This window comes from Acipenser ruthenus, chromosome 45 (genome assembly GCF_902713425.1).
Source record: "Acipenser ruthenus chromosome 45, fAciRut3.2 maternal haplotype, whole genome shotgun sequence".
Lineage (NCBI taxonomy): Eukaryota > Metazoa > Chordata > Actinopteri > Acipenseriformes > Acipenseridae > Acipenser > Acipenser ruthenus.
In genome coordinates, this window is record NC_081233.1 from 9,922,912 (window position 1) to 9,947,913 (window position 25,002).

At 37.3% G+C, this 25,002-nt stretch overlaps 3 protein-coding genes across 7 annotated transcripts in view; 1 reads left to right on the forward strand and 2 right to left on the reverse strand.

Moving 5' to 3' along the window:
* Nucleotides 1-25,002, forward strand: part of LOC117967026 (calcium-binding and coiled-coil domain-containing protein 1-like) — a 90,221-nt gene that overhangs the window by 24,637 nt on the left and 40,582 nt on the right. The gene's annotated exons all lie outside the window — the stretch shown is intronic.
* LOC117967021 (homeobox protein Hox-C12a-like) lies at nucleotides 2,244-5,524 on the reverse strand. Its single transcript, XM_059013147.1, has 2 exons — nucleotides 4,921-5,524; nucleotides 2,244-3,188 (listed from the first exon to the last, which is right to left on the reverse strand). The coding sequence occupies exons 1-2, from the start codon at nucleotides 5,498-5,500 to the stop codon at nucleotides 2,950-2,952; spliced, it is 819 nt and encodes a 272-aa protein (XP_058869130.1). The 5' UTR covers nucleotides 5,501-5,524; the 3' UTR covers nucleotides 2,244-2,949.
* Nucleotides 18,112-22,714, reverse strand: LOC117967007 (homeobox protein Hox-C13a). Its single transcript, XM_059013140.1, has 2 exons — nucleotides 22,004-22,714; nucleotides 18,112-19,115 (listed from the first exon to the last, which is right to left on the reverse strand). The coding sequence occupies exons 1-2, from the start codon at nucleotides 22,671-22,673 to the stop codon at nucleotides 18,859-18,861; spliced, it is 927 nt and encodes a 308-aa protein (XP_058869123.1). The 5' UTR covers nucleotides 22,674-22,714; the 3' UTR covers nucleotides 18,112-18,858.

Sequence of the window (25,002 nt, forward strand, 5' to 3'; positions counted from 1 at the left end):
CTTATCATCCAACACTCTTATTATACAATGCGAAATGCAAGCAATTAGCATGGAATATGCCTTTTCTCCCTATACTTTAAAATGCACATATGCTTTTGTGAGTATTAGATTTTTTTTGCACGCTTCACTTGTAAACATCTATCTCCTTTTTATAGAAATATCATGCGGTATACATCCCCATCTCTTACTAGGAGACATTGCAAGCGAAGTATTGTGTCTGTGTAAGAGGAATGCCTTCTAGCAATTTGGAAAATAGCTGCAAGAAACAACAAGCCCAGTGTTTTATTGTTTTGTGTTGCAGAGTGTTTCACAAGGGGCTAGTGTGTCTTGATGTGATGAAGAAAAGTTACAGAAAAAAATGACAAAGTTGGTACACAGTTTGGTATTACGTGTCAAACATTATTTCCAGAGACGAAACCAATAACCAAGCTAGATATAGAGTTTACATTGTTTTATTTATTATCAGAAATCTTACATACATAGACACACACATTGTATGTATATATATATATATATATATATATATATATATATATATATATATATATATATATATATATATATATATATATATAATATAGCATATATACCGCCCATATACAGCGCACATAGAACATGGATTCTATTCATCGAACTTACACAATTAGCTACCAGTGTAAACTTCACCACACAAGGACAATATAACAAACGATGCATTTCAATGGATCGAAAAGACTTGAAGCCAGGAAACACTGAAGCAGGGACACTGAAGAGAAGCGCCATCTCTGTTACAAAGTGTTATAATGCAATTTGTAAAGAGATTTTTGCATATATTACGTCACAAGATATAAATCACAATTTTACAAATACTGTATGTGTGATTGGGGAGGGGGGGAGGTATATCTCTAGACAGAACCAACCGAGCTTTTCAATAGCGTTGTCCTTCAGCGTTTTACTGTCGATTCTTTAGTGTCTTATTTTCATACAATTAAGGTAATATCTTCTAAAGAAGGAATGCAATTAAACAAAGAAAAAAAAAGATTCTTCAAACAAACAAATACACTGTTTAGTACAAAACAATAAAACAAAAAACAGCATTTTATCTGCCAATGGAATACATTTCTAGTATATGAAACACAGTATTGTTCGGTTTTAAATGTAATGGTTTTTTCCTTTCGGTGCAGGAGTTTTAGCAGCTCAGAAGTTTTAGCAATCTTCGACTGAAAGCACAGCTTATCAATGACTTGAAAATAAGGAACGTGAACTTCGCAATGACTAGATAGGAACGCGTCTAACTCGACAGCGGTTTAGCGAGATGGCCGCTATTTCTTTATAAATGAACCTGGGGTCGGTTGACACGGTTCTGTGGCCATGACCGTGGACGCAGTAGGAGGGTAAAATAAAGCACGTGGTGTCCCATCCCCATGACAAAGCAAGCAGTCTTAGAACACGGAGTTCCAGCGCGCGTTCTAGATTCTCCTTGGAACCCTTATTTGGTTCGGAGTTCGATAAGAGAACCATTCTTGTGAACCCAGCAACGTACGCGCTTACCGCACGGGTGCAGTATCGGGCATTTGAAATAGAATTATTCGGGCTTCGATAACGTGATGCGTTACATTTGGAATCCTTAATCGTGATTTATAATAGATCTATACAGAGCGGCCGTTGTTTCTTCAAGGATAATGTACAATGCCGCAGGTATCTCTCTTTTTTTTAAATAGTTTTCGAGACTGCCTTTTCAAAAGGGCATGAAAGTGTTTTGGGAAATGATGGAGTGTTGTGTAGATGTTACCTTGAGGAACAGATACCAAGTCAAGATTATTACTTTCCAATCGCCTCTGGTGGGGGTGTGTGTGTTATATATCTGAATGCAGAATATCTTAAAACAGAACGGATTCAATAACCCGTTCTCATGTCTGAATTGGTGTCATGTTAGTTTTTTATTTTTTGCTAACGTTCTTCGGTTCGCTTTTTCTCATATTTTAAGTCCGAAAAGAACACTGGGGCGTAAATAGACTATTATTATTATTATTATTATTATTATTATTATTATTATTATTATTATTATTATTATTATTATTATTATTATTATTATTACTGTTTTTTTAATATTTATCTTGTATTTCTGAAATATATCAAGCGTTTTCTGCAGTTATCGTGCAGTTTAGTCATTGTATAAAGGGGTAGAGAGAGGGGGCTACAGCATCATTAAAACATGTCTTTAAAAATGACAATCCCCAAATGGACCTTGTTGTGTAATTCTTTTAAACGGGGACGCTTTGCTCACAGTGGCAGGCAAGCTGGCCCGGGAATGCGTCATGTAACTATTAATATTGGGGGTCGCTCACCCATGCGAAGAATTTATTTAAACACATTTTATATAGGCTATATACAGTGAGTTTATTTGGGGTTTTTTTGTGGGTTGTGGTTGTTAAATATCACACTTCAATGCAGGCTCTCAAATTCGCATTGAGTTACGCTTCCAGCACTGGCTTAGTGTTGAAACATCCTCGTCTTAAAAGCTATAGCCTCCATAAGCGCTCTAATTCAAATGAGTGTTCTTCGTGTGTGTGTGTGTGTGTGTGTGTGTGTTTATTGATGCAGCGACCCAGCGTGTGTTATTCCTACACAATTTCAATGCATTCTTGGTTCATTCACGGTAAATATTACTGTAATAATAATAAAAACTATTACAGATAAACTCAATGTTTTTGAACGGATACTTGTAAAGGATGGAATTAGATGAATACTCGTCAATTAGTTTTCTTTCCTGTATTGCAATGTTTTTTTCTTAATGAATTTCCTTCACAATCATTCATTTATGCTGGTATTGTGTTTTTTTTTTACATAGGGGTAAATACATGCTTTAAAAATAATAATACAAAAATCACGTCGGTATACTTCAGTTATCTCACAGTACACTGCAACTAGCCCAGCTCGCTGGTTAGTTTAGTTTTTTTTTTTAAGTTTTTAAAAATAAGACAAAGCTTGCTCTCTCATTAGCAGTCTCTTCTTCTTCATTCTCCGGTTCTGAAACCAGATCTTCACCTGCTGGTCGCTGAGGTTCAGCCGGTCGGACAGCTCCCGTCTCCTCTGGCGGGTTATAAACTCGTTCTGCACGAACTCGCCCTCCAGTTCCGCTAACTGGAGTTTGGAGTACGGCTTTCGCTTCTTTCGGGTGCGGGTTTGCATCGGGTACCAGGGCGCTCCTATTGGGAAGACACGGGGTACAGATTGACACATGAAGAACACAGACCGTGCATTACAGCCACTCTATATCATAGACTAGAGCAGCGCTTCTCAAACCCGGTCCGGGGGACCCCCTGTGTCGACTGGTTTTCATTCCAACTGAGCTCTCAATTACTGAACAAAGCCCTTAATCGAACTAATAATTTGCTTAATTAGACCTTTTTAATTGTTCTCAGCTGTGAAAGATGCAGATTTCAAATGTTAACTTGAAATCTGCAACTGTTTAAGAGCTGAAAACGGTCTGTAATTAAGTAAATTAATTATTAGTTAAATGTAAGGGTTCAGTTAAGTCACTGAGAGCTCAGTTGGAATGAAAACCAGGAGATACAGGGGCTCCCAGGACCGGGTTTGAAAGCCCTAGACTTGAATATATTATCACATTTCCTTTTAAATGACACTTTCTTTGACACTGCTCTTGTATTTATTGTGTTCCATTGGAGGTTCTATATGCAAATATTTACACTTTAAAAAAATCATAATTTTAAAAAAATTATATATTTAACATTTTTTTTTAAATAATGTTAAATACAAATGTTGATTTGATTGAACTAAATTTAATCCTTTAGGAGTTTGAAATATGAAGCAACGAATTTGGAACGCCTTATCTGTGTCGCGTTGGGTTAGATGCATCTAACAAGAGCCCATTATAGAGTAACCTAGCTAAATATCTGTGTATTTATATCTATAAAGGCATGGCTCCTTTTAAATAACAACATACGGAATGCCGGTGAGTCCAAAAAGAACCATTCGAACACATGGAACGATAGAATTCTCAGAAGCTGTTCTATTCCGTTCCTATGTTCTGTCGTATTATAGTCAGATTTCTTATAGTTGTCCCACAGAAATGTAAAACACGCATTCATGCTATTGTACTATTAGTCGATAAATGCAATTTGAAACAGCAGCCATCTGTTTTCAACACCCCTCGCTCCGATATCATCATGCATTCTAATTAGAGACGATTGGAGAATTAGCTGCATTTGCTTATTAAGAAACTGGACGCTGTGATTTACAGTAGCTGGTGTCAAATGAAGTTTACTGGTGCAGTTAAATCCTAGCATTAACGTGATAATGAACTCGCAAACAGACCAAATTATTTGTTCCCTTTTTTAAGCCATATTAAAAGGCGTCGTTAGTTAGAAGGAATGGGTTACATTACTGCCGTGTGTGTGTATACGAGTCGTTAACAATAGTGCTCTCGCTGGTCTAATCGGCGACACGGTGCAGACTCTTAAACAGCATAGAGGCTGGTTTTATATGCAACATCCATTTGTTTCTTCGTGCAAAATCAGCGTCAGGCACGTCGTTATTTTTATAAAGCGTGCTGAGGGTAATGAAACCAAGGGCTGCACAATCTGGCGTGAGGTGCCGACTCCTCTATGCGTTCTGAAAACCCAGTAAAGAAGATCCAAAGAGATTTACAGTATAACACAGAATTTTACAGTCCTTGTTACTGTTTGCTGGGTATTCCGAAAGGCATCATGCTGTGAGGTTGCAAATGCATTGCTTGTTTTATTTATGTATTCTGCTACCCCTAGCGGTGACACGCGCACACATATGCAACCCCAGGATGTTTTTTATATTTATGTGCAGAACCAACTAAAATGCACCCTGCCGTCAGATGCTCAATAAATACAGATGCATGTTTTAATAACAGTGATGATAAATAAATATGCACGCATGCACACTCACCCCCACTCGTGGACATTGCGTGGGTGTTCGTGGAAGACCGGGTCGGAGGTTCTGTGGTTGAGTTTTTGACGCCCTCGTTGAGCAGAGACGAGTTCGAATCGGATTCCAGGGACTGGCATGAAGGGGGGTCCTGGGTCAGAGCCTCGACTCCCGGGTAATCGTACTTGGAGAACCCGCTCACGCCGTTATGTAGCCCTGCATGGTCGGGCGCTATGGAGCTGTCCCTGAGCCGGTCCTCTCGCTTGAGGGTGCCGTTCTCCGAGCAAGCTTCCCTGCTGATGTTACCGCTGTTGTAATAGCACTTGCCATCCTCCGGTCTAGCTAAATCGCAGGCTCGGTTGAAGGAAGGGTTAATGGACATTGGGCTGCCGAGGTAAGACTGGGCATATCCATTGCAGGGCTCGGAGGAAGCCCAAGGTAGCGAGCAGACATTGTCCCTTCTCGGGTATGAGAGAGACGGCAGCCCGGACAGTTGCCCTCCAGCCGATGCTCTGAAATTGGGAAAGTAGAAGGCGTCTCCCGTGTGGATGTTCACTAGAGGTCCCACAAAACCGGGATTAAGAAGATTATGATCGCCCATTTCCGCGGGCCCGACCAACACAGCTTCTAGTTTATTGCAATCTGACATTAAACATAGTTAAAGATAGAGGCGGCACCCATTGGTCCGCCTGGAGGTCACGTGATGGGGCCAACAGAGCGCCCCCAGAAGGTTCCCTCCCACCCCGGACAACCTGAGACAAAACATTAACTTCTGTATTACGTTTTTATATGGTCTTTTTAAAATACTATAAAACGATTTATTAAAAAAAATAATAATCTCGCCGCCTCTACACACACACACATCTGGCACGAGTTCCGTGTGTGTGTATTTAATGTACATATACACTCCAAGTTGCGCTTGAAGAATTTATTTCATAGACAAATATGTTTTCAACATTTCTTTGCTAACGATTAGGATGTATTTTCTATTGGGGGGGGCAGCTGTTGCTAACATATATATATATACCCCCCCCCCCCCCCCCCCAAGCAAATTACAGTGGAACCCTATGTCAAATAAAACGCTGACTCTTGGTTTACGGGCTCGTTTGAATGCTAAGTAGACGGATGCGCCATGCCACTCTCCGCTCACATTTACAGTACAGGGGTCAGGCGGATTAAACCTTTAGCTGGGTTTTAAAAGGAGGACATTCTTCACCGCGCTTTTTTTTAACTGCGTCTATTTCAAATAATATACTCCCCACAACAACTGAACGGGGAGAACCCAATAAACTGTCCCGTTCATACGCCGGAAACCTTGTTCTGATGCCAGGACATTTTATATATGAATTTTACAAGGTAGCTACAGCATGCACGGGCTTAACAGCGTACCCCGTGGAAACTATTTGTGTTATTATTATTATTGTTATTATTTAATGATCTCTAATTCAAAGCATAGGGCCTGTACTCTAATATATAGCAATGTAGCTGCTGTCTAAATTGCTATATCAGGTTTTTCAATCCATCTTTGTATGATTCTGTATGACACACGCATCCACAATGTCTAGAATTCGCATCCTAGCCTCGTATTTAATGGAATATGCCTGTATTTAATGCATTTGAATTGTTTTTTTTTTAATTATTTAGTATGTAATGTGCTATGCCCTGTATTTCACTGTATTTAATGTATCACGCATTGTTCCTCACTATCTTGTAAAGCGCTTTGTGATGGTGGTGCACTATGAAAGGCGCTATACAAAATAAATATTGATTGATCGAAAAAAATATTGAATGCTACTAGGACTACTAGAGTTAATCTACTTCCACTGTTAGAATAATAATAATAATACTAAAGATAATAATAATAATAATAATTTTAATAATAAAAATAATAATTGTTAAAAGACGATGAGAAACTAATACATAGAATCATATATAAAATAATAAAAACAAATTAAACGTAAAAAAAACTAAAGCTAAGGGAAATGTGAGTTAGCGTTTTATTGCACTTGGTGTACCTGTGTGTTTTCAGTGCGGCAGAGAGCTCTGTTATTTGCTGTACATTCAGTAAGACATGATGCACCCCGGAGACGGGCCCCCTATTCCAGAGTACACTGACATGAATGACTAAACCACATTGCATTCGCTCTCCGCGCTTCGGACAGCTGTTAACGCAGAGATTACTATTTCTGATTCTGCTGTGCAATTTATCAGCTTTTACTGCTGCTTGTGAAATATGGATGAGGTGTATTTCTTGTCTCTCTCTCTCTCTCTCTCATTCTTTCCGTGGAGGTGTTTATCGATAATGTGACAAAGAAGGACATTGAAAATCTGGCACTAAAATGATTGTATCTATCTATCTATCTTGAAAGGAGGTATGACTGTAGTGTACAAAAATGAAAAAATGCGAGTACACGTTATCATTCCTGTAGCATCGCACACTGACAGACTAATGAATTTATCACGACGTCATACAGAACGTGAACACACACCTGGATGTTCCAATGGAATTAAATCACGTGTCACATGTCTCAAAAGAAATACTTACATTGAACCTGACGTGACCCGAACGTAGTTCAAACCAGGCTGTGGTTCATAAGCCCCGCGTATGAGTGACACTAAATATGTGTTAATAATAATAATCATCATAATAATAATATAGGTTGCCATATGTAACGTTTCACTAGCCCTATAGCAAATTCCCTCCTAAACCTTGTATTAAAACATGACCAGGTGGTATAATTGCGTTTAATATGCTTATACCTCGATTAGCACTAGTATTACAGGCAGCCCACGATTAGTCACAATTAAGGTATATGAAACCACTCCTATATCTATTTACTGGCTATACATTTTTCTTAATGGGTTTTTCACAATGGAGAAACGCACTCGGATCTCTATCAATGAAGTTGGTGTCAAATCTATACGTGCATGTTTATTAGGGCCGAAGTGCAATTCATAATTATTTTTCTCTCCAAAAAAGCGGCTCCGCGTTGCCTATATAGCTAGGTGATGTATTGTGACGTGGACAGAAATGCTATAGCCAGTGAAGCCCCTGCGATTCAAGGCTGCTGTCTGTGATGATGGATATCCTGCATGTTATATGAAAGCCGCTTCTTTGATATTAGATGCAGGCACTCTGCCTTGGGGAACCATTTCAATTGGTAATAAAGCGCGTGGGGACGGAAGGGAAGGCTCGGACACGCGTTTCCACGCATCGTTCCCCTCGTTGGGAGAGGAGGTGGGGGGGGGGGTCATCAAAATGGACATGTTGTACAAATCATATTCAGTGAAAGGATTTCTGAGCGAATGGATTTTATGCAGAAGCGCGTTTCATTTCATATCTTAGAATATGTAGGCCTACTATATAATATATTAATGTACTGTATTATACTTACACTGAGATTACAAGAATTAAACATTACATCTTATGCAAAAGAACACCTTACTGTTTTTTTAATTGTTCGAGAATATAGTTTAGACTAAAAACACAAGTGTTACCAAAATACCAAAATAATATATGACCATTCTTTCAGCAAAATGTCTAAACAGATCAAATGAAATTCCGTGAATTTCTCTTCAATGCATTATGCCCTTTTGTGTGTGTGTGTATACACATTATATATATATATATATATATATATATATATATATATATATATATATATATATATATATATATATATATATATATATATATATATATATATATATAATTGATGCAATACTTTTAATAGAGATCCAGTAGTTCAAGTTATGGTAAATTATGCACATGGTCGTATTGCTTCACAAAGCCATATAATGTATCAAATAAAAAAAGCAATTTATTAAAAGTAATCTTCAATTACCCAGTGAAAAGAAAGCACCACTTTGCATAACACTAATAAATATAATCTCACACTTTGAATATCAAGGAATCTTTAATATTATTTAACCACCAGCTGCTGTCGAGTGTCAAAATAGTTACTATCGACCAGAAGAGCGTGCAGCGTCACAGCGTGCTCCCCTACCCCGGAACCGGGTGCGTGTCATTATCAATGTAATTAACGGTCAGAAATACCGATCTGATTCTATCAAAGGCGTTCTGTATTGAGACAGAGAGAGAATGCACAAAAAAAACTAAATGAGTTTGAGATGTATCAGCTAGGAAGTTTTTTATATTCCAAAAAAAAAAAAAAAAAACATTATTGCAAACGTGATGTTTCCATTTTTGCGATGTGTTGTGTAATTTTATTTATTTATTAAAATAAACACACAACCAAAACATGGCTAATTTCCATAGTTCAAATCTCAAGTTTGGAAAAGTATTCTCAATAATTGCTGTCGAATAAATTCAGTTTCCACTGATAAACGGAAACAGAGATTTAATTTAAAGACATTGACCTGAACCTAACAACTGAAAACCGTGTTTTGTTTTGTTTTTTTAACCCGCTGCAAAAGTTGTGTTAATTTGTTAGTTAGATTCACATTGCTGTCCTATATGATTAAAAAATACACACACACACACACACACACACACAGTTATCATCTTCATAAATATAACCCGGTGAATTTTCTGAAGCTTAATCATTTTAAATGCAAAGTAGAGTCAATACATTCTTCTGCAAAGGTGTTGTAGGCCTATCAATTAAAAAACAAAAACACTACACGAAATGTTATACGTGTCCAATTACACGAGCTATCAAAAAAACTTTTATTTAATGAAACTGACGATGAAAAACATTGTACATAACTGGCGATCTTTTATACAGTGGTTCTATAAACTGTGTTTCTGCATTGTACCAAAGCGACTGAACCCATATAGCTGCGCAACATTACTGTAAACATACCAGCGTGTTATCATTTCTTAACTTAAAACGTCACCAGTACTCTTGTTAGCGGTCACATAATCTCCCTACAAAACTGGAGATGGCGGGAAATCAAACAAGATACTGTTATAGTAATCGAAATTGGCCGCTAAATACGTGTCTTCATAACGTGTAGCTTGCCAAGCTTCAAATTGGATTAAAACGACGAGTTATGGAACTTTGTTGATTGTGTGTATGTTCTGCATGTACGTTTAAACACAATTCATTTCTAATCACTTTAAAAACCACGGCTCCCTAAAAGTTTATTCATTCAATAAATACACGCGCATTTCAAAACCAAATTTGTTAGAACAAGGAAGTAATACGGGCATCTTACCTTCTCACAACAACCAAGGCCTTGACGCGCAAAGGAAGTTCGGGCAGGAGGTCCCAATATCACCCCGTGGGAGCTCATCGGAACCCGGGTGCATTTTCAAAAGACCAGCTCTGAAAATTCAAATACAAAGGCACAGAAGTAAAGCTGGATTCGAGAGTCAAACTTTTTTTTTTTTCTTTTAAAGGAAGAGAGCGGTGCCAATCGGCGCGCGAGCAGTTCAAGGTCATTGTCTCGTTCGCTGGTGTCTCCGTCTTATTTAAATGAACCTCTTGGAATCTATAGGGACAGACAGGATGGCCTATCGGTAAACAATGCGAGTTTTTTTTTTTTTTTTTTTTTTTGCGTCAACACTCAAACAAACAAACAAACCGTACGCTACTTCTCCACGAAACCCAACTACACATTCTAATTCAAGGCCGTACAAGTAACAGAGGTCTCTAGCAGCTGGGGAGACTGCATTAGGTGGATTAGATAAATACAAAGACACGTGTTTTGATTGGCGTTTTGATACAAGGACGCTAAAATACTTGTGGTGGTGTTTGTGAAGATTTCTGTCGACCCTTAAACCGAGACTTGCTATCCAAAGCGAACCGCACACCTATTCTTTACGCGCTGTTCTGTGTGTCTCTGTCGTCTGATCCTTATACCTGTGTGTGTGTGTGTATATATATATATATATATATAATGTATATATATATATATATATATGTGTGTGTGTGTGTGTATACCTGTGTGTGTCTGTCTTTCTCTATGTGTATATTGAACTGCACTGCATATTGTCTGAAACGCCCTGTACTTTTGATAATAAATCAGTTTGTGTACATTTTAATCGTAAGTACATGTGCTATTCTTTTTTTTTTACAGTGAATACCATCGTTTTTTATATTTTTTATTGGGTATACGTGTTCTATCTCTTTTTCTATGTCGACTTCCTCAATGCATTTTAAGTCATATTTTTGCACTGAAATAAACGAGTGGGATTCGCTTTCTCATCGGCTAATCTCGCCTTTTCTTTTTCTTATTCAGCTTCATTTTGTAACCTGGACTCTTCATATGAAATTGCTTTTTTTTAAAAAAATGAAGGCGCATTATTATTATTATTATTATTATTTATTTATTTCTTAGCAGACGCCTTTATCCAGGGCGACTTACAATCGTAAGCAAATACATTTCAAGTGTTACAATACAAGTAATACAATAAGAGCAAGAAATACAATAACTTTTGTTCAAGCAAAGTACAAGTGTGACAAACCACAATTCAATAATACAGCAGATGACAGTGATAGTTACATCAGGATATGATTAAATACAAAATACTACAGGTTAAACACTTGGCAGATTACAGTATTCTGAAGTACAGGATTAAATGCAGTAAAATAGGGGACTGGTTAAACTAATACGAATTTCCAAACACTGACGTATAGTGTAAGTTTGATCTCTTTTAAAGACAGATCAACTGTGATCATACATGTCATGGAAGGAAATGAACGTGGAACACTTATTTTAAATTATTTTTAAATTCAGCCTTGAATGACTTTCAGATCAAACGTATTTAAAATATTCACCTTTTATTCAAGTTGCCTCCATTGGTAGGCTTATACACTCGTCTGGTTAGTATTGTAATTTAATAGGATGGAGTTATAATGAATATGGTCTTTATTCCTACGTTTGTCTTGTTTCTAGTAAGTAACTTTTAAAACACGCATTCCTAAAAATATAAAGCTATACTGTAAATAAAAAGCTATGTAAGCAACCCGCTAGATGACTTTTCTTCTCGCACTGTAACGTTTGTTTGCATTCCACAACTCCTGAAAAAATATTATGAGTGGGAAGGAAATTAAATTATTTAAATATTGTTTCATTGACATTTTCAAACTCTTTCCAAACCTATAAACAATAATATATATATGGAGAAATGAATCCTTCGATCAGGGTAAATTGAATTTAAATCGTGCGTGATACTCGCAAAAGAACGCGACTCTGTATAAAGGTTATTAAAAAAATAAAATAATCGATGCATCCTGTGATTTTACGACATAAAACTATTAATGAGCTCGCCTGGGCCAGCGGTAGTACAGTTTAATATCAATAAACAGTTCTTGTAAAAGCAAATCAAATTAAAACACGTGAAAATTAAACTAGAACGAGCAGGGAACCAATTCAGAACTCGCCAAAACAAAGAGCTTTTTCAGTGTAGTCTGGAGTGAGGGTGTCTGTTAGTGATTAGTCAGTACCTGGAACAATCAAATATCATTTTGTTCAAACAGTCTGTATTACAGGATGTATATAGTAGACATGGGCAAATCCGCAAGCTAAAACACATTAGGCAAATCGTCCTTGCTTTTTGAATAATTTCATGCAAACGACCTGCAACGCTGACGAATTTAAGAATCAAAGTTTTATAACGCATTTTTATTAATTTAAAAAGCATGGGCGCAGAAAATCTACAACGGATGTCATTGCGTTAGATTTTTGGGGGTTTTTTTCAGGAGAAAACAAAAATGCTTGTAGACTGCATTTGTGTGTTCTTGAGGCGAGTTGCGGGCATGATGCAAACCAGGTATAAATATGTGTATATATGCAGACACGCGCACATCTCCGGGGTCTGTGTTTATCCCACACCCAGCAATGCTCTTTATTTCCGCTTCACTTCCTGATATTTCCATGTAGCGACCAGCAGAGGTATTCGAACTCTACCTATAAGAGCGCCTACCGCGTCATAAACCACGTCACATGCTGCCTAATTAACGCTATTCGACAGCTGCAGTGCGATAGCTTTATAGTTCATTTACTAAACAAAACAAAAACAACTACGAGGCTTAAGTGAACCTCGTATTCTGCGTGATCATAGCTTACAATATGTTGTGTTCGTGTAAACATGGTTTCACCGACCGTAATTAGCACCAACCTTGACTATCGTGCCAAAAAGAAACATTAGATTACTGTTAATACGGTCTTTTGAAAAAAAGTCGTGTGTGTGTGTGTGTGTATATAGATAAGTGCAGTGTACAAAATTGAAGGCATATGAAAGAAAGGTTTTTAAAAAATGCAGATAAAGTTTTAAAAGATTACAAATTTTATTTTCAGGACGTTTTGGGCAAAAGACCTTCAGCTGTTTAAAGAAAAGTGTATGTATGCAAATATATATATATATATATATATATATATATATATATATATATATATATATATATATATATATAATATATATATAAATTTCTCTCTCGCATTATATATAATCTCCTAACTTAATGAATAAATAAATACAGAAAATGTATTAAATTACATTAATATAGCTCTTTGCAGTTCAGTACAAATTCAAGTATTTCATTGTGTGTGTGTGTGTGTGTGTTGCTATATAAAATATATTTTGTGTGTATTTGGTGTACGATTCTATTCAAGAGCAAAATGTCTGCAAATATAAAGTCTTTCACTTGCACATAGTGGTGTGTTTCCTGTTAGAGCTGTCGCACAAAAAACACTCTTACCATGCTGGCACTAAAATCTATTAAATATATATAAAAGATAACGTCAGATAAATCGAGTGTATCCGTGTGTCAGGTTTTAATAGAAGATTCTGGACATTGCACCGATTCTTATAGTGTGTGTGTGTGTGTGTGTGTGTGTGTGTGTTTGTGTGTGTGTGTGTATTACCGTGAACCAAAATGTCAGCTACATTTGCATCCCTATATCGGCCCTTATCGTTCTTAAATACAACATGAATATGGTTGAAAATTATAACCATCAGAGGCACGTTTCTGACGCGTCCTGTTCGGCACACAGCTGCAGGTTCGCAGATATTAAGCACACGGTTACTGAATCCTCCAGGCTCAACCTGTAGCCAAACGGGACGCGTGGTTCCGTGTATGGAGTGACACAGAACACAGAGGAAACGAGAGTCCCGGGTTCAAGCAGAAAGACACCTGGAACACGTTTACCAAGCCTGCGAGAGATTATTTATATGCGCGTGTGTGTGTAACATACTTTTGTCAAGCAAAAATGCGTTTGAAAACAAACAATGGATGGTTAGTACACTCACGTATTTATATTGAAATCGTGTGTGTGTGTGTAAGAGAGAGAGATAGATAGTAGGCTGTAGTTTATTGTATATGATTACATTTAAAACGTATACTTTTTAAACGGCGTTGCGTGGCATTTAGAAACGACCGAGACCCCCAGAAATGTAGTTTGTCTTGTTGTACAGAGAAGCTGCTTGGTTGGGTTTTTCTGCACTATCGTTTTTTATGCGTTTATGGCGTGTCGTTAACGCAGTCTAGACTTGGAGAATCACACCTTATTTGTCTGTAAACAGCGGCGTGTCAGTGGCGGCTGCGCGTCTCCGAATGCTTCCGCGTTCCCAGCAGTGCGCACGGGCGGCGGTCTCCAGCCCACCCCGCCCCTGTTTATTATGCACTAGCCGCTGTGATGTCAAGGTCAAAGAGACTGCATAGTCACGTTCAAGGGTAACGCAGAAGTGACGTCAAGAACCCTAGACGCGGATCAAGCAGCCAACACAAACTAACAAACACCTTGAAAGCCGACTAGCACACATACGCATGATACTCAAACTCGGACCCCGTCCAGTTTTATTATATTTCAAATCGGCATGTCATTTTCAGCGCATGTTTAGGCTCATGCATCTCCAAACGCCAGTTTTATTTATATATTTTTTCAATGTGCTTTTTTTTTGCTTTTCTTTTTAAGTTCAGGTTTATAGTGTGTGTGTGTGTGTGTGTGTGTGTTGCGCGCATGTGTGTAAATGTGAATACCTGATAAATAATCTAGTCTATCCAGACGTTTCGGCCTGCAAGCCGTTCCTCAGCTGAATGGAAGCGCCAGTACTGCAAACAAGCTGTGTTGTGTTTTCTGTACAGCTCTGATCTTCCCATCCAGCTGTAGACCGAAACGTCCCGATAGAATAGATTTTTTTTTCTTTATCAATTCTTCACATTTTTGTATCTACATGACCCTTTATCTCTTTGATTTTGCACCTTTTGGTACACAGCAGTTTTGCTTTTTCAAATGTGTGTATATATGTGTGTGTGTAATTATATATATATATATATATATATATATATATATATATATATATATATATAATATTGTTATTGTCTTGTAAGCAATTGTTTTTATATAAATGATTGGATGCTAACCGAATACTTGGTGTGCTGTTATTAATGTTGCGTGTTCGCTAACTTGCTCTTGAGTTTGATACAGTCGTGTTGCCGATGAAGGAATTGGAGAAAGAGGCATGTTTTAAAATAGACTGTGAAAGCGAGACATGTTGACCTGTAACGTTACAGTGCGGAACGCGGGGTTACAAAGAAAGATCAGCGCGTTCTCGCTCGTACAGACCCAAGAGGAAACTTGAAGTAAAACCCGTTATTGTTGAGGTTTGAAATTTACCTGAGCGTGTCTTGCAAAACTGTGCAGGTATTTAGTGATACGTTGAATATTTTTGTCGACACTGTGCGAAGTTATATATTCTCTTACTATTGAGTAAACATAGCGATAAATGCATGCACTTTGAAAACTCAATAAAGGTGTTTTTGGACGCTGCCAAATATTCTTAACATAGCAATTGTCAGAGCCATCTATAATGCAATACGTTTTTTGTATTCTGCGTTTCAGCGTGGCATTTGCAGTATGTAATTATACACAATGGCTCTGTTCGGGTTTAATTTGTACTGTCGCGTTTCACACTTATATTTAGAAAACTTTTTTTCTGTTCCACTCCACGACATTTTCTGTACAACTAAGTGTAATTTAACTTTTTTATAACTTAGAATTGGTATACAATATAGATTCTATTATTGTGACGTGTCTTCATAAAAAAATAACTTATTGGAACAGTCCTTCGTTAATCTCGTCTTGAAATATGTACAGGACATGAGATTTCATGTTTTACCAATCTATTCCTTCTCACCTGATATGATTATTATTGTTATTATTATTATTGATATTATTTCCTGCGATTGGGATGCATCCTTTTGGGATATTAATAGCAGTAGCGACATTTAAATCCTGCATTCTATCAAATCTTTAGACACTTCAGTATGATTCGAGGCTTATAATAGTACAGATGGGTTAAAGAACGTATTCAAATAAGTACAAGTAAATATCGACCAAAACACACACACACACAAATGTGTCGTGTGAATAAAAATGAATTTTTGTGAGTTAAAACAATTGCTGTAGCCCTGGACCTCCGAGCAATGGAAAGCAAAAGTTGAAATAAAATATATATAATATATATTACTGGCGATAATACTCGGTTTTATTTTCCACTGTTGTAGAAACTTAAACTGATCCTGTTCGATATGGTGGTCACTTTAACAATTAAATTGAAGAGTTGTATTTATTTTTTTGAAATGCGTGTCAGAAGTGTGTGTGTGTGTGTATATTATTATTATTATTATTATTATTATTATTTATTTCTTAGCAGACGCCCTTATCCAGGGCGACTTACAATCGTAAGCAAAAACATTTCAAGCGTTACAATACAAGTAATACAATAAGAGCAAGAAATACAATTCAGAGGTTTATTAAATACATAAATAAAAAATATTTCTCAGCACACTAGTTTTATGTTTATTTCGGTTTGCCTCGATTGATATCGAGATTGGGTTTTGGATAATAAGAGTTTTTCTTGTTTTAAATCTGGCATATTTATGTAATCGTACGCATTATTCTAGAACAGTATACGTCGTATATAAATACAGTATTTATATATATATATATTATATATATATAATGTGTGTGTTCAACTCGCACAAAACACCGGAGTGTAAGCTGCTGTTTGAGATGCATGCATGTTGAGTAATATCGAGCTGCATCCAGTGCAGCATGGCACTGCCACTCGTTTCGAGCAGTATGTGAAGGCTGGTTCGTGTAGAGAAAACCAAAGCCTTCACGATTCAGATTCTAAACTATTAATTCTACCGCATTGCGGAATTGCACCATTCCTATCTGCTTCTGTGATTTCCAGATTAATTCTGCTAAGAAATACATAATAATAATAATAATTAATTACAAGTCCCGCGTTGAAATGTTAATATTGTCGCCAATATAATGTGATCCAAACGCTTTCAAAAATAATTTCAGATTTCCTTTTAAAGTGGGCAGACATGCCTATATATATATATATATATATATATATATATATATATATATATATATATATATATATATATATATATATATATATATATATATATAATATAATATGTATATATATATATAATATGTATGTGTATATATATAATATATATAGTGTGTGTGTTCTGTTGTGTAATACAGTTCAGACTTGTACATATTTGTTCCATTCCGGGAGTTTTAAGATTAAGATCTTCCTCACACTGTTTTCAGTATATGTGCCCTGCCCCTTGACTTGTTGCATATCTTGTAAATGTGGCCAATTTCACAGCAATCCGCGCTCTTGTACACCAGCAATGTAGCGATCCATAATAACTCATGTAGGTGGAAATGAAAGATCATTTTTGATTGCATTGGAATCGTGAATTTCCATCGATCGGTTGCAATATACTGTTTTGTTATTGTGTGTGTGTGTGGGTATGTGTGGGTATGTGTGTAATATAATACACACACACACACACCGTTCCTGGTGTCTGATTAAATATGTGTGTGTGTGTGTATCCATCCCCTTCAGTCTCTGTGTGCAGAATTGTACCACGTTAAGTCTATGTATTTTATAATGCAGGTGTGTGTGTGTGTGTAATATATATATATATATATATATATATATATATATATATATATATATATATATATATATATATATATATATATATAAATATAAATAAATAAATAAAATGTGTGTGTATGTTTTAAGTTTTGGCCGTGCAACTTGTCGAACTCAATAGAGTTCACACAAACTGTTTTTCTTGACTCGGGTGATTATATAAAACATCCCAAAGACGAAGCGAAGAAAAAAGTTAATTTTATTTATTTTTTTATTCTTTTTTTTTTTTTAAGAAACACACGTTTCTGTTCAGTAGGTATTATTCAAACATCACAATACACACACCAATACACGAGACAACAAAACCAAAAAGAAAAGCAGGAGAGAAAGAGCGCACATAAAGGACAACTGCGCTCAGTTAAGACCTATTTTACAAAAAAAACTGAACCAAAAGTGTGAATATTTTCTATTCAATTTGTTAGTCTTTATTTTAATTATGTATTTAATTATCCCGAGTTTAAGTTTCAATTTGTAATAACGATAAACACGTGACGCGTGCTCCACAGTTCCTGCATTAGCAGCCGTGCACCAGCAATTCCGATGGGTTACTTCTTTTTTTAAGTAATCATAAGTTTTTTCACAAGTTCAGAAACTGCAATTCATGTATTTGTTTTAAAGAATAAAATGCTACATCCTTTGACGAGTGTAAACTAATCTAGAAAAAATAACAACATAGATTTGTTTTGCTTGTAATACACACAACTGATTTATTTATGTGTGTATATATATATATATGAATGAAAGAATGAATGAATGAATGATATAACTGAATGTCCACAGCTGTAAAGTCATGTCCCCCAAAAATATATATAATAAAATATAAGGGAGACGGTCTCTCTTTAACGTTATTTTAAATAGATTTTACAAAAAAAAAAAGATCAAAAGAAAAAAAAGATCAGATTAATTATACAAGATGATGAGATAAATATTCTTGATTTCACAGGAGGGGTGGGTTGGATGGTTGGGGGGTGTAGGGAGAAATAAAATCCATCACTCTGGGGGGGGGCGTGAGGGTATCAAGTGGGGGGCACGTGTGACGTCTTGGATTTGCACACAAACTTCTTCTCTTTGACGCGGCGGTTCTGGAACCAGATCGTCACCTGGCGTTCGGAGAGGTTGGTGTTGGCGGAGATGCGGCGCCGCTTTTCTTTAGTGATGAACTTGCTGGCCGCGTATTCCTTCTCCAGTTCCTTCAGCTGCAGTTTCGTGTAGGGGACCCGCTTCTTCCGTCCGCGACGGTATCCGCTTACCTCCGGCTGCAGCGGGACGACATCTGGAGGAGAAGGGGGAGGAGGGGAGGGGGGCGGGGGGGGGGAGACATCTGAGTCTACAGCATTTATATCCATTATTTTTGGATAGCATTGTCTTACAGTATACCTTTACGATTGACTGGGTCACAGTTCCCTAGACCAGATAACCAATAGAAAACTCCACGCAAACACTGAACTTCACGTAAATAAGTGTTTTGATGAATTTAAAATTGTCCTCACGCGTAAAGCATAGAGACGCAGGTGCCGTCGATTGCGCCGCCGCTCTCTGCGATTTGGAAGGGCGTGTCACATGTGCAGGACGCATGTATGTTACCACACTGTGATAAGGTCCTCGGCCCCCGGTGGTTTTGAAGTGGCTATGGCGATTGCCGTTGTGTGCCGCGCAGTGGTGGGTGTTTTCGGTGTTGGGGAGGTAGTGTATTTTTTTAGAATTTAAATTCTAACATGCATTTATAATATAATGCACGCAGTGTGAGGAAGATACATACCCTACTGTCGTTGGAGTTGCGAATCCACCGTGGACGATAGAAGTCAACATTTAGTGTTAATTTTATATTTCTCTAATCTCGGTGATATCGCATTACACGTGTGTGTTTTTTTTCTTCCAAGGTTACACAGCGATCTCTATATTCAAGCGGGGAGTGTGTGGGTAGAATTGGAAGTGACTTCAGTTCGTATAAGCACTGAAATGCGTCTCTAAAGCGGTTTAAAAAGACCACAGCAGGAGCCCTTTCTCTTCTCCATTGAGGCAACCGTCACGTGCGCTCATATTGTGTGCATAAATAGATAGCATTTAAAATCTTTTAAATTACACAAATTCAATTTGGGTTTTTCAGTTTATTTGTGTATTTACAGGCGATAGATATTAAGACAGAATATATAGGTGTCCTCCAACAAAACGCGCTCTCAGTTTGTCAAATACATTCACTTAATATTGCAGAATTTGCAAATAAATCCAGGCTGATGTATATTGAACTATATATCCGATAGATTTATTTTAGATCGGTGTGTGTGTGTGTGTATATATACAATATTTATTCACTTGTTTGTGTCCCGTTCTCATTAAAAGATGTCCTAGAAATATGTTGCCGAGTTATTCACGTTCTCATTATTATCTCTATATTAAGACTTTTGTATTGACCGGACGCAGTGCAATCAACGCTACTTGGAAAGCGTGTATTCTATCCATGAATATTGTTCTTTAAACTTGAGGGATGAACACAAATGTGTCTCGCGGGCAGGCCGAACGACTTCCGCCAACATTTGCATAATCCACGCAAGGTTTTAACAGGCATCTGTAACGCGGATGGGGTTTGTATGCTGTCAGCGCTGTTCTGAAACGCGGAGGGTTTGTATGCTGTCAGCGCTCTTCTGACAATGCAACCGCACATATGCACACAGTGCTGGTTTATATTAGACTTTAACACGTATCTATCAAACAGAACGCGCTCTCCACTGATCAATCACAATCACTTACATTGCGGAATTTGCATATAAATCCATGCTGTTTTTTTAAACGGAATTGATGTAGCGCATCGAATAGTTGATTTTAAACATTTGTTTAAATCTGATCTCCTGTTTAGCAATACTGCAGCCCAGCAAATTAATAGCCGCTCCTAGCATTTGTATTTATGAAACGGGGCACGTTTTTTAAAGTACTGCACGTGCAATAGGCGCATCGTGGCAATGGCAGACAGCTGAGCGCACGCACGTTCGCAACGTGCTGATGGTAGAATTTTAGACCCACGTTTTAATAAAGTGGAAAATGAGCAGCGGGATAGGAACTAATACTGCGCCATTGTTACTGTCTGACCCGCGTTTCTACGATTGCACTCTCAAAATACTCACGATAATGTACCCAACGCAATGACGATGAAGTGCTGAGATTAAAATCTCATCAGATCCATCTGTTTTTTAGAATGTCCACAAAACCGGTTTTGTTGGAAGTTAGGAATACGACAAAAGCAGGATTTATTGGCGCTGTCCGTCTCTCCTGATAATATAGGCTGCGGATTCAATCCCGAAGCTGTTCTCCTCACATTTCAGTGTGCGTGAAGTGTAAGCAGTCTAGCAGAAATCCTGCACACGCGATTCATATTCTGCTCCTCGTTGCTTTATTTCAAACAAACATTCACTTCAGACCCACATTGCTATAGTTTCAGGAAGTTATGCTGCTGTTTTTTTATAAACGGTTTCTAGATTTTGTTTGGAATCCGATGTGAGAGATTGAGTTTTCATTTGCGGTTTGTGTGGACTTTGGGCTTGTAAAAAATCTGGTAAATTGCATTGTTCGGGACGGGTACGTGTTCATTTGTGATTGTCCGGGCAACAGAGATGAGTGTTTTTTGTATTTTTTTCTGTGTTGCTATTTTAATGTAATCGCCATGTCAACCGTCTAAACATAAATTAATCCCCGATAATTGGCAGAAGTTAACAATGGTAAAAAAAACCTTAGTCGCTACTTTTTTTTCCCCTTGGTAGGCAAATATTACTGACAGTAAGTCATAAATCTTTACGCATGTGGAAAATCATAGTCGCAAAATGGTATAACACTTATCAAAACAGTATTTTGAATTTATTTCTTAATTCCCCAGACCGTGTCTGCTAAAAAAAAAGCGTGCATTGAAAACACAACCCGTTTTAAAAAAACAAAGCTTGTATGTATTATGAAACATCTGCATTAAATAATGTATAGAAAACAGAACGAGATACCTCCCTTTGTTATGTACGGCCCCTTCAGCTAAGCGGGCACACTTGCATTCTCATACACTTGTTTACCGTGTGATTGCAGACCGTTGCATGTGGCTAAGCATTGCTTTGTATAATTCTATATTCTGTCGCATATTTTAATGTAGTTCTGTTGTAATAAGACGTGCTATGAGGTTCATACCGGGAAACGGCGACTTCCACAGATGACTCGATTGCGTTTGCTCTTTGGTACAGTAAACCTGTCCGTCCCAACCGTTCGACAGCGCCCAGTGCTGATAACCCTCCATGGGTATCAACGCATCGTGCCTCGGTTCCGGGTGGGAGTTAATGCTCGGTACCACCGACACGTCTAAATAGCCCGGAACGGCTTGGTACGAGCTGGCAAAACTCGGGTAAAACGCGAACTCCTTAGCCCGGGACGATAGTTCCTCGGAGGGGAGAGCGCCGCTGGGTTCAGCATACTTTTCAGCGGGGTGGTAGGAGCAAGGCTTCTGCTGTAAGTTCACGTTGTGCGAATGGGACAGCCGGCACCCGTAGTAAGGGCTTCCGAAGGGGTAGCCGTAGCCCAGGGGCGCGCTGGAAGAAGTCTGGGGTGCGGGGCACTGCCTGCTGGGGTCCGGGGAAGAAATGTCCGAATAGACCGACCCTTGGTGAGTTGCAATGCTCCCGGAATGGCGACCTATAGCTGGGTGGTGGTGGTTGATCAAATCCCGGCAGTGGCTCGCTGGACAATTTCCACTTAGTACCTCCATGGCTGAGTTTTTATTGTGATTATTTTCATGCGGGCTTTTTTCATACACGTACATGAAGGTATCCGCCCAACGTGGATGCAGAACCAACGAAGTCGTCATATCACGGGCTGCCGGTGCTATTTAAAAATCCAGTTCCCCCAACAGAGACACCTCATTTCTCAGCGCACTTTCTTTTTTTTTTTTTTTTACACGCATGCGCCTGCGTCAAAAGTGCGAGTGACCAGTTCATTAAAGATACAGATCGGGGCACGTGATATGCAAATGAGGCGAAATGAAGCTCTCGGGGGGCTTGCTCATGTGATCCCCTTTTAAAAAGTCCCTATCTCATATTTCCCGATCACCTTTGGCAATTAGGCAGGGGCATCCCATTGGCTGACGCGAGTTTAGAATTGACAACCCTTAAAGGGGAAGACGGACACTATCAGTGTACACGATTTAGCCGATTCTAGGACTTTTTTTGTTCTTAAAGTAAACATTTTGACTCACAGGAATGTGGACTATATGCAGTTTATAGGTAAAATACTTTGTCTATATCTCTGTGTGTATATATGAGAGAGAGATAGTGTGTTATTGTAGAGAGTGTGTTTTAAACAGTATAGCTCTGACGCTGCTACGCTTTATTTTTGTGTGTTATTGTTAGTGGCATGTGTCATTTTTACAGCGATTGTATTTATTTACAAATCATAATTCGGTCGTTAGTCGTGATTGCAGTGTGGGATCAAACAATCGCGTTTTTAACATTCCGTATTAAACCTACGCAATACCTTTAAATAAATATAAAAAATCTCTTCTTTGAAAGTTCTGATGCGCTTAACGCGTTCTGTGCATTCAACTTGGTTTCATTATAGTAGCTTTATTCTGATTTTAATTTTTTTTTTTTTTAATAAATCTTACAATAAAACACTTGGCTATTGATTTTGTCGCCTGTACTTTTTCAACGCGATACAGGCCTTTTTCAATGTGATGTACTAATTAAGGTTCCATTCGTGTTCTTAAATTGCCTTACGATTTGTAGCGCCTTTTAATATGAGTTTTTGTTGTGTGTGTGAGAGAGAGAGATATACTGCCATTTTATTTAATGCACAGTGTAATGTTAACAGACTTGTTTTGGTTTTGAGTTAAAATCAATTCGGAAAATATTTTAAAAATATTTAAGCACTCGAGTTATCGTCGATCTAATGCATGTTGTTACACGGCATTATGTTAATAATATTAAAAACACAAAGCTTATTAAGCACAAAGGCTTAATATCTTACTTATGCTGGTTTATATGTTGGTGTGAATTGCCGTTCAAGTGTGTGTAATTATATATATATAGTTTTTGCTCAAAAGAGCCAACTTCCCACCGCTTCGGTATGTTTACCGCGATGTCATGGTAACCACACTCACTTATTTGTACTGAAATCTATTAATGTTATTATGATGTCATTTACTACATAGTTAATGATGTAACGATCTACTATTCCTGTCTATTTAAACGTTACTGAATCTATTTATCCGTTTTTTTTCCCGTTATTCTTCTACTGTAAGTAATTCTTGTTTCTTCAAAAACTACAAATTTCTTAGTCATTCATATTTTGTTCAGATTTTGTGTTGAACTACTTAATTTCATATGTTGGGTAATTCTGTGTGATTTATATATATATATATATATATATATATATATATATATATATATATATATATATATAAATAATTACACACACAATGTAAATACATTGTACAGCTTGGTATATCATTCCTTTAGTATAAAGCATTATTACGACCAAGTGTACTGAACAAAAATACAAATTAAGAAAAGCAAACCATATTTATCAGTGCTAAATAAACAGAATGTTTCCTATAATGTAAAAGAAGCACGTAGTGAGATCACAGATATATGTATGTGTGTGTGACTTTATATATATATATATATATATATATATATATATATATATATATATATATATATATATATATATATATAAATTGACTAAAGTATTATTGGCTAGTAAGTATTATTGAAACAAGTTTCTAAGACAAATGAATGCGGGGGCGTCTGTTAAATTCAGAGCAGGCCAATGGCGGCGTGGGAGTGCAAACTCGCTTTTACACCGCAGCTCAAGAACAAAGAGCCCAGCTGATAAAGTACGTTGTTCAAAATATCAATTTTAAGCGTGTGATCTTTGCAATGTTGCATTTTTAAGGTGTTCGTGTGTTTTTAAACATGCTGTCGCATTCCACTATCGCCTTGTTGATTTTATAATGTAAGGCGCAGTGAGCGGTCATTGTCCGCCGCGCTTTCCAATTAATAACATTGCAAAACTTATTTTAGGAAAACCATTTCCTTATATTAATATAAGATTAAAAACTAATTTAAAACACCAAAAACTAATGTAAAGCACCATATAACGCATTTCCTCAAAATCACAGAATTCTATCACCAACT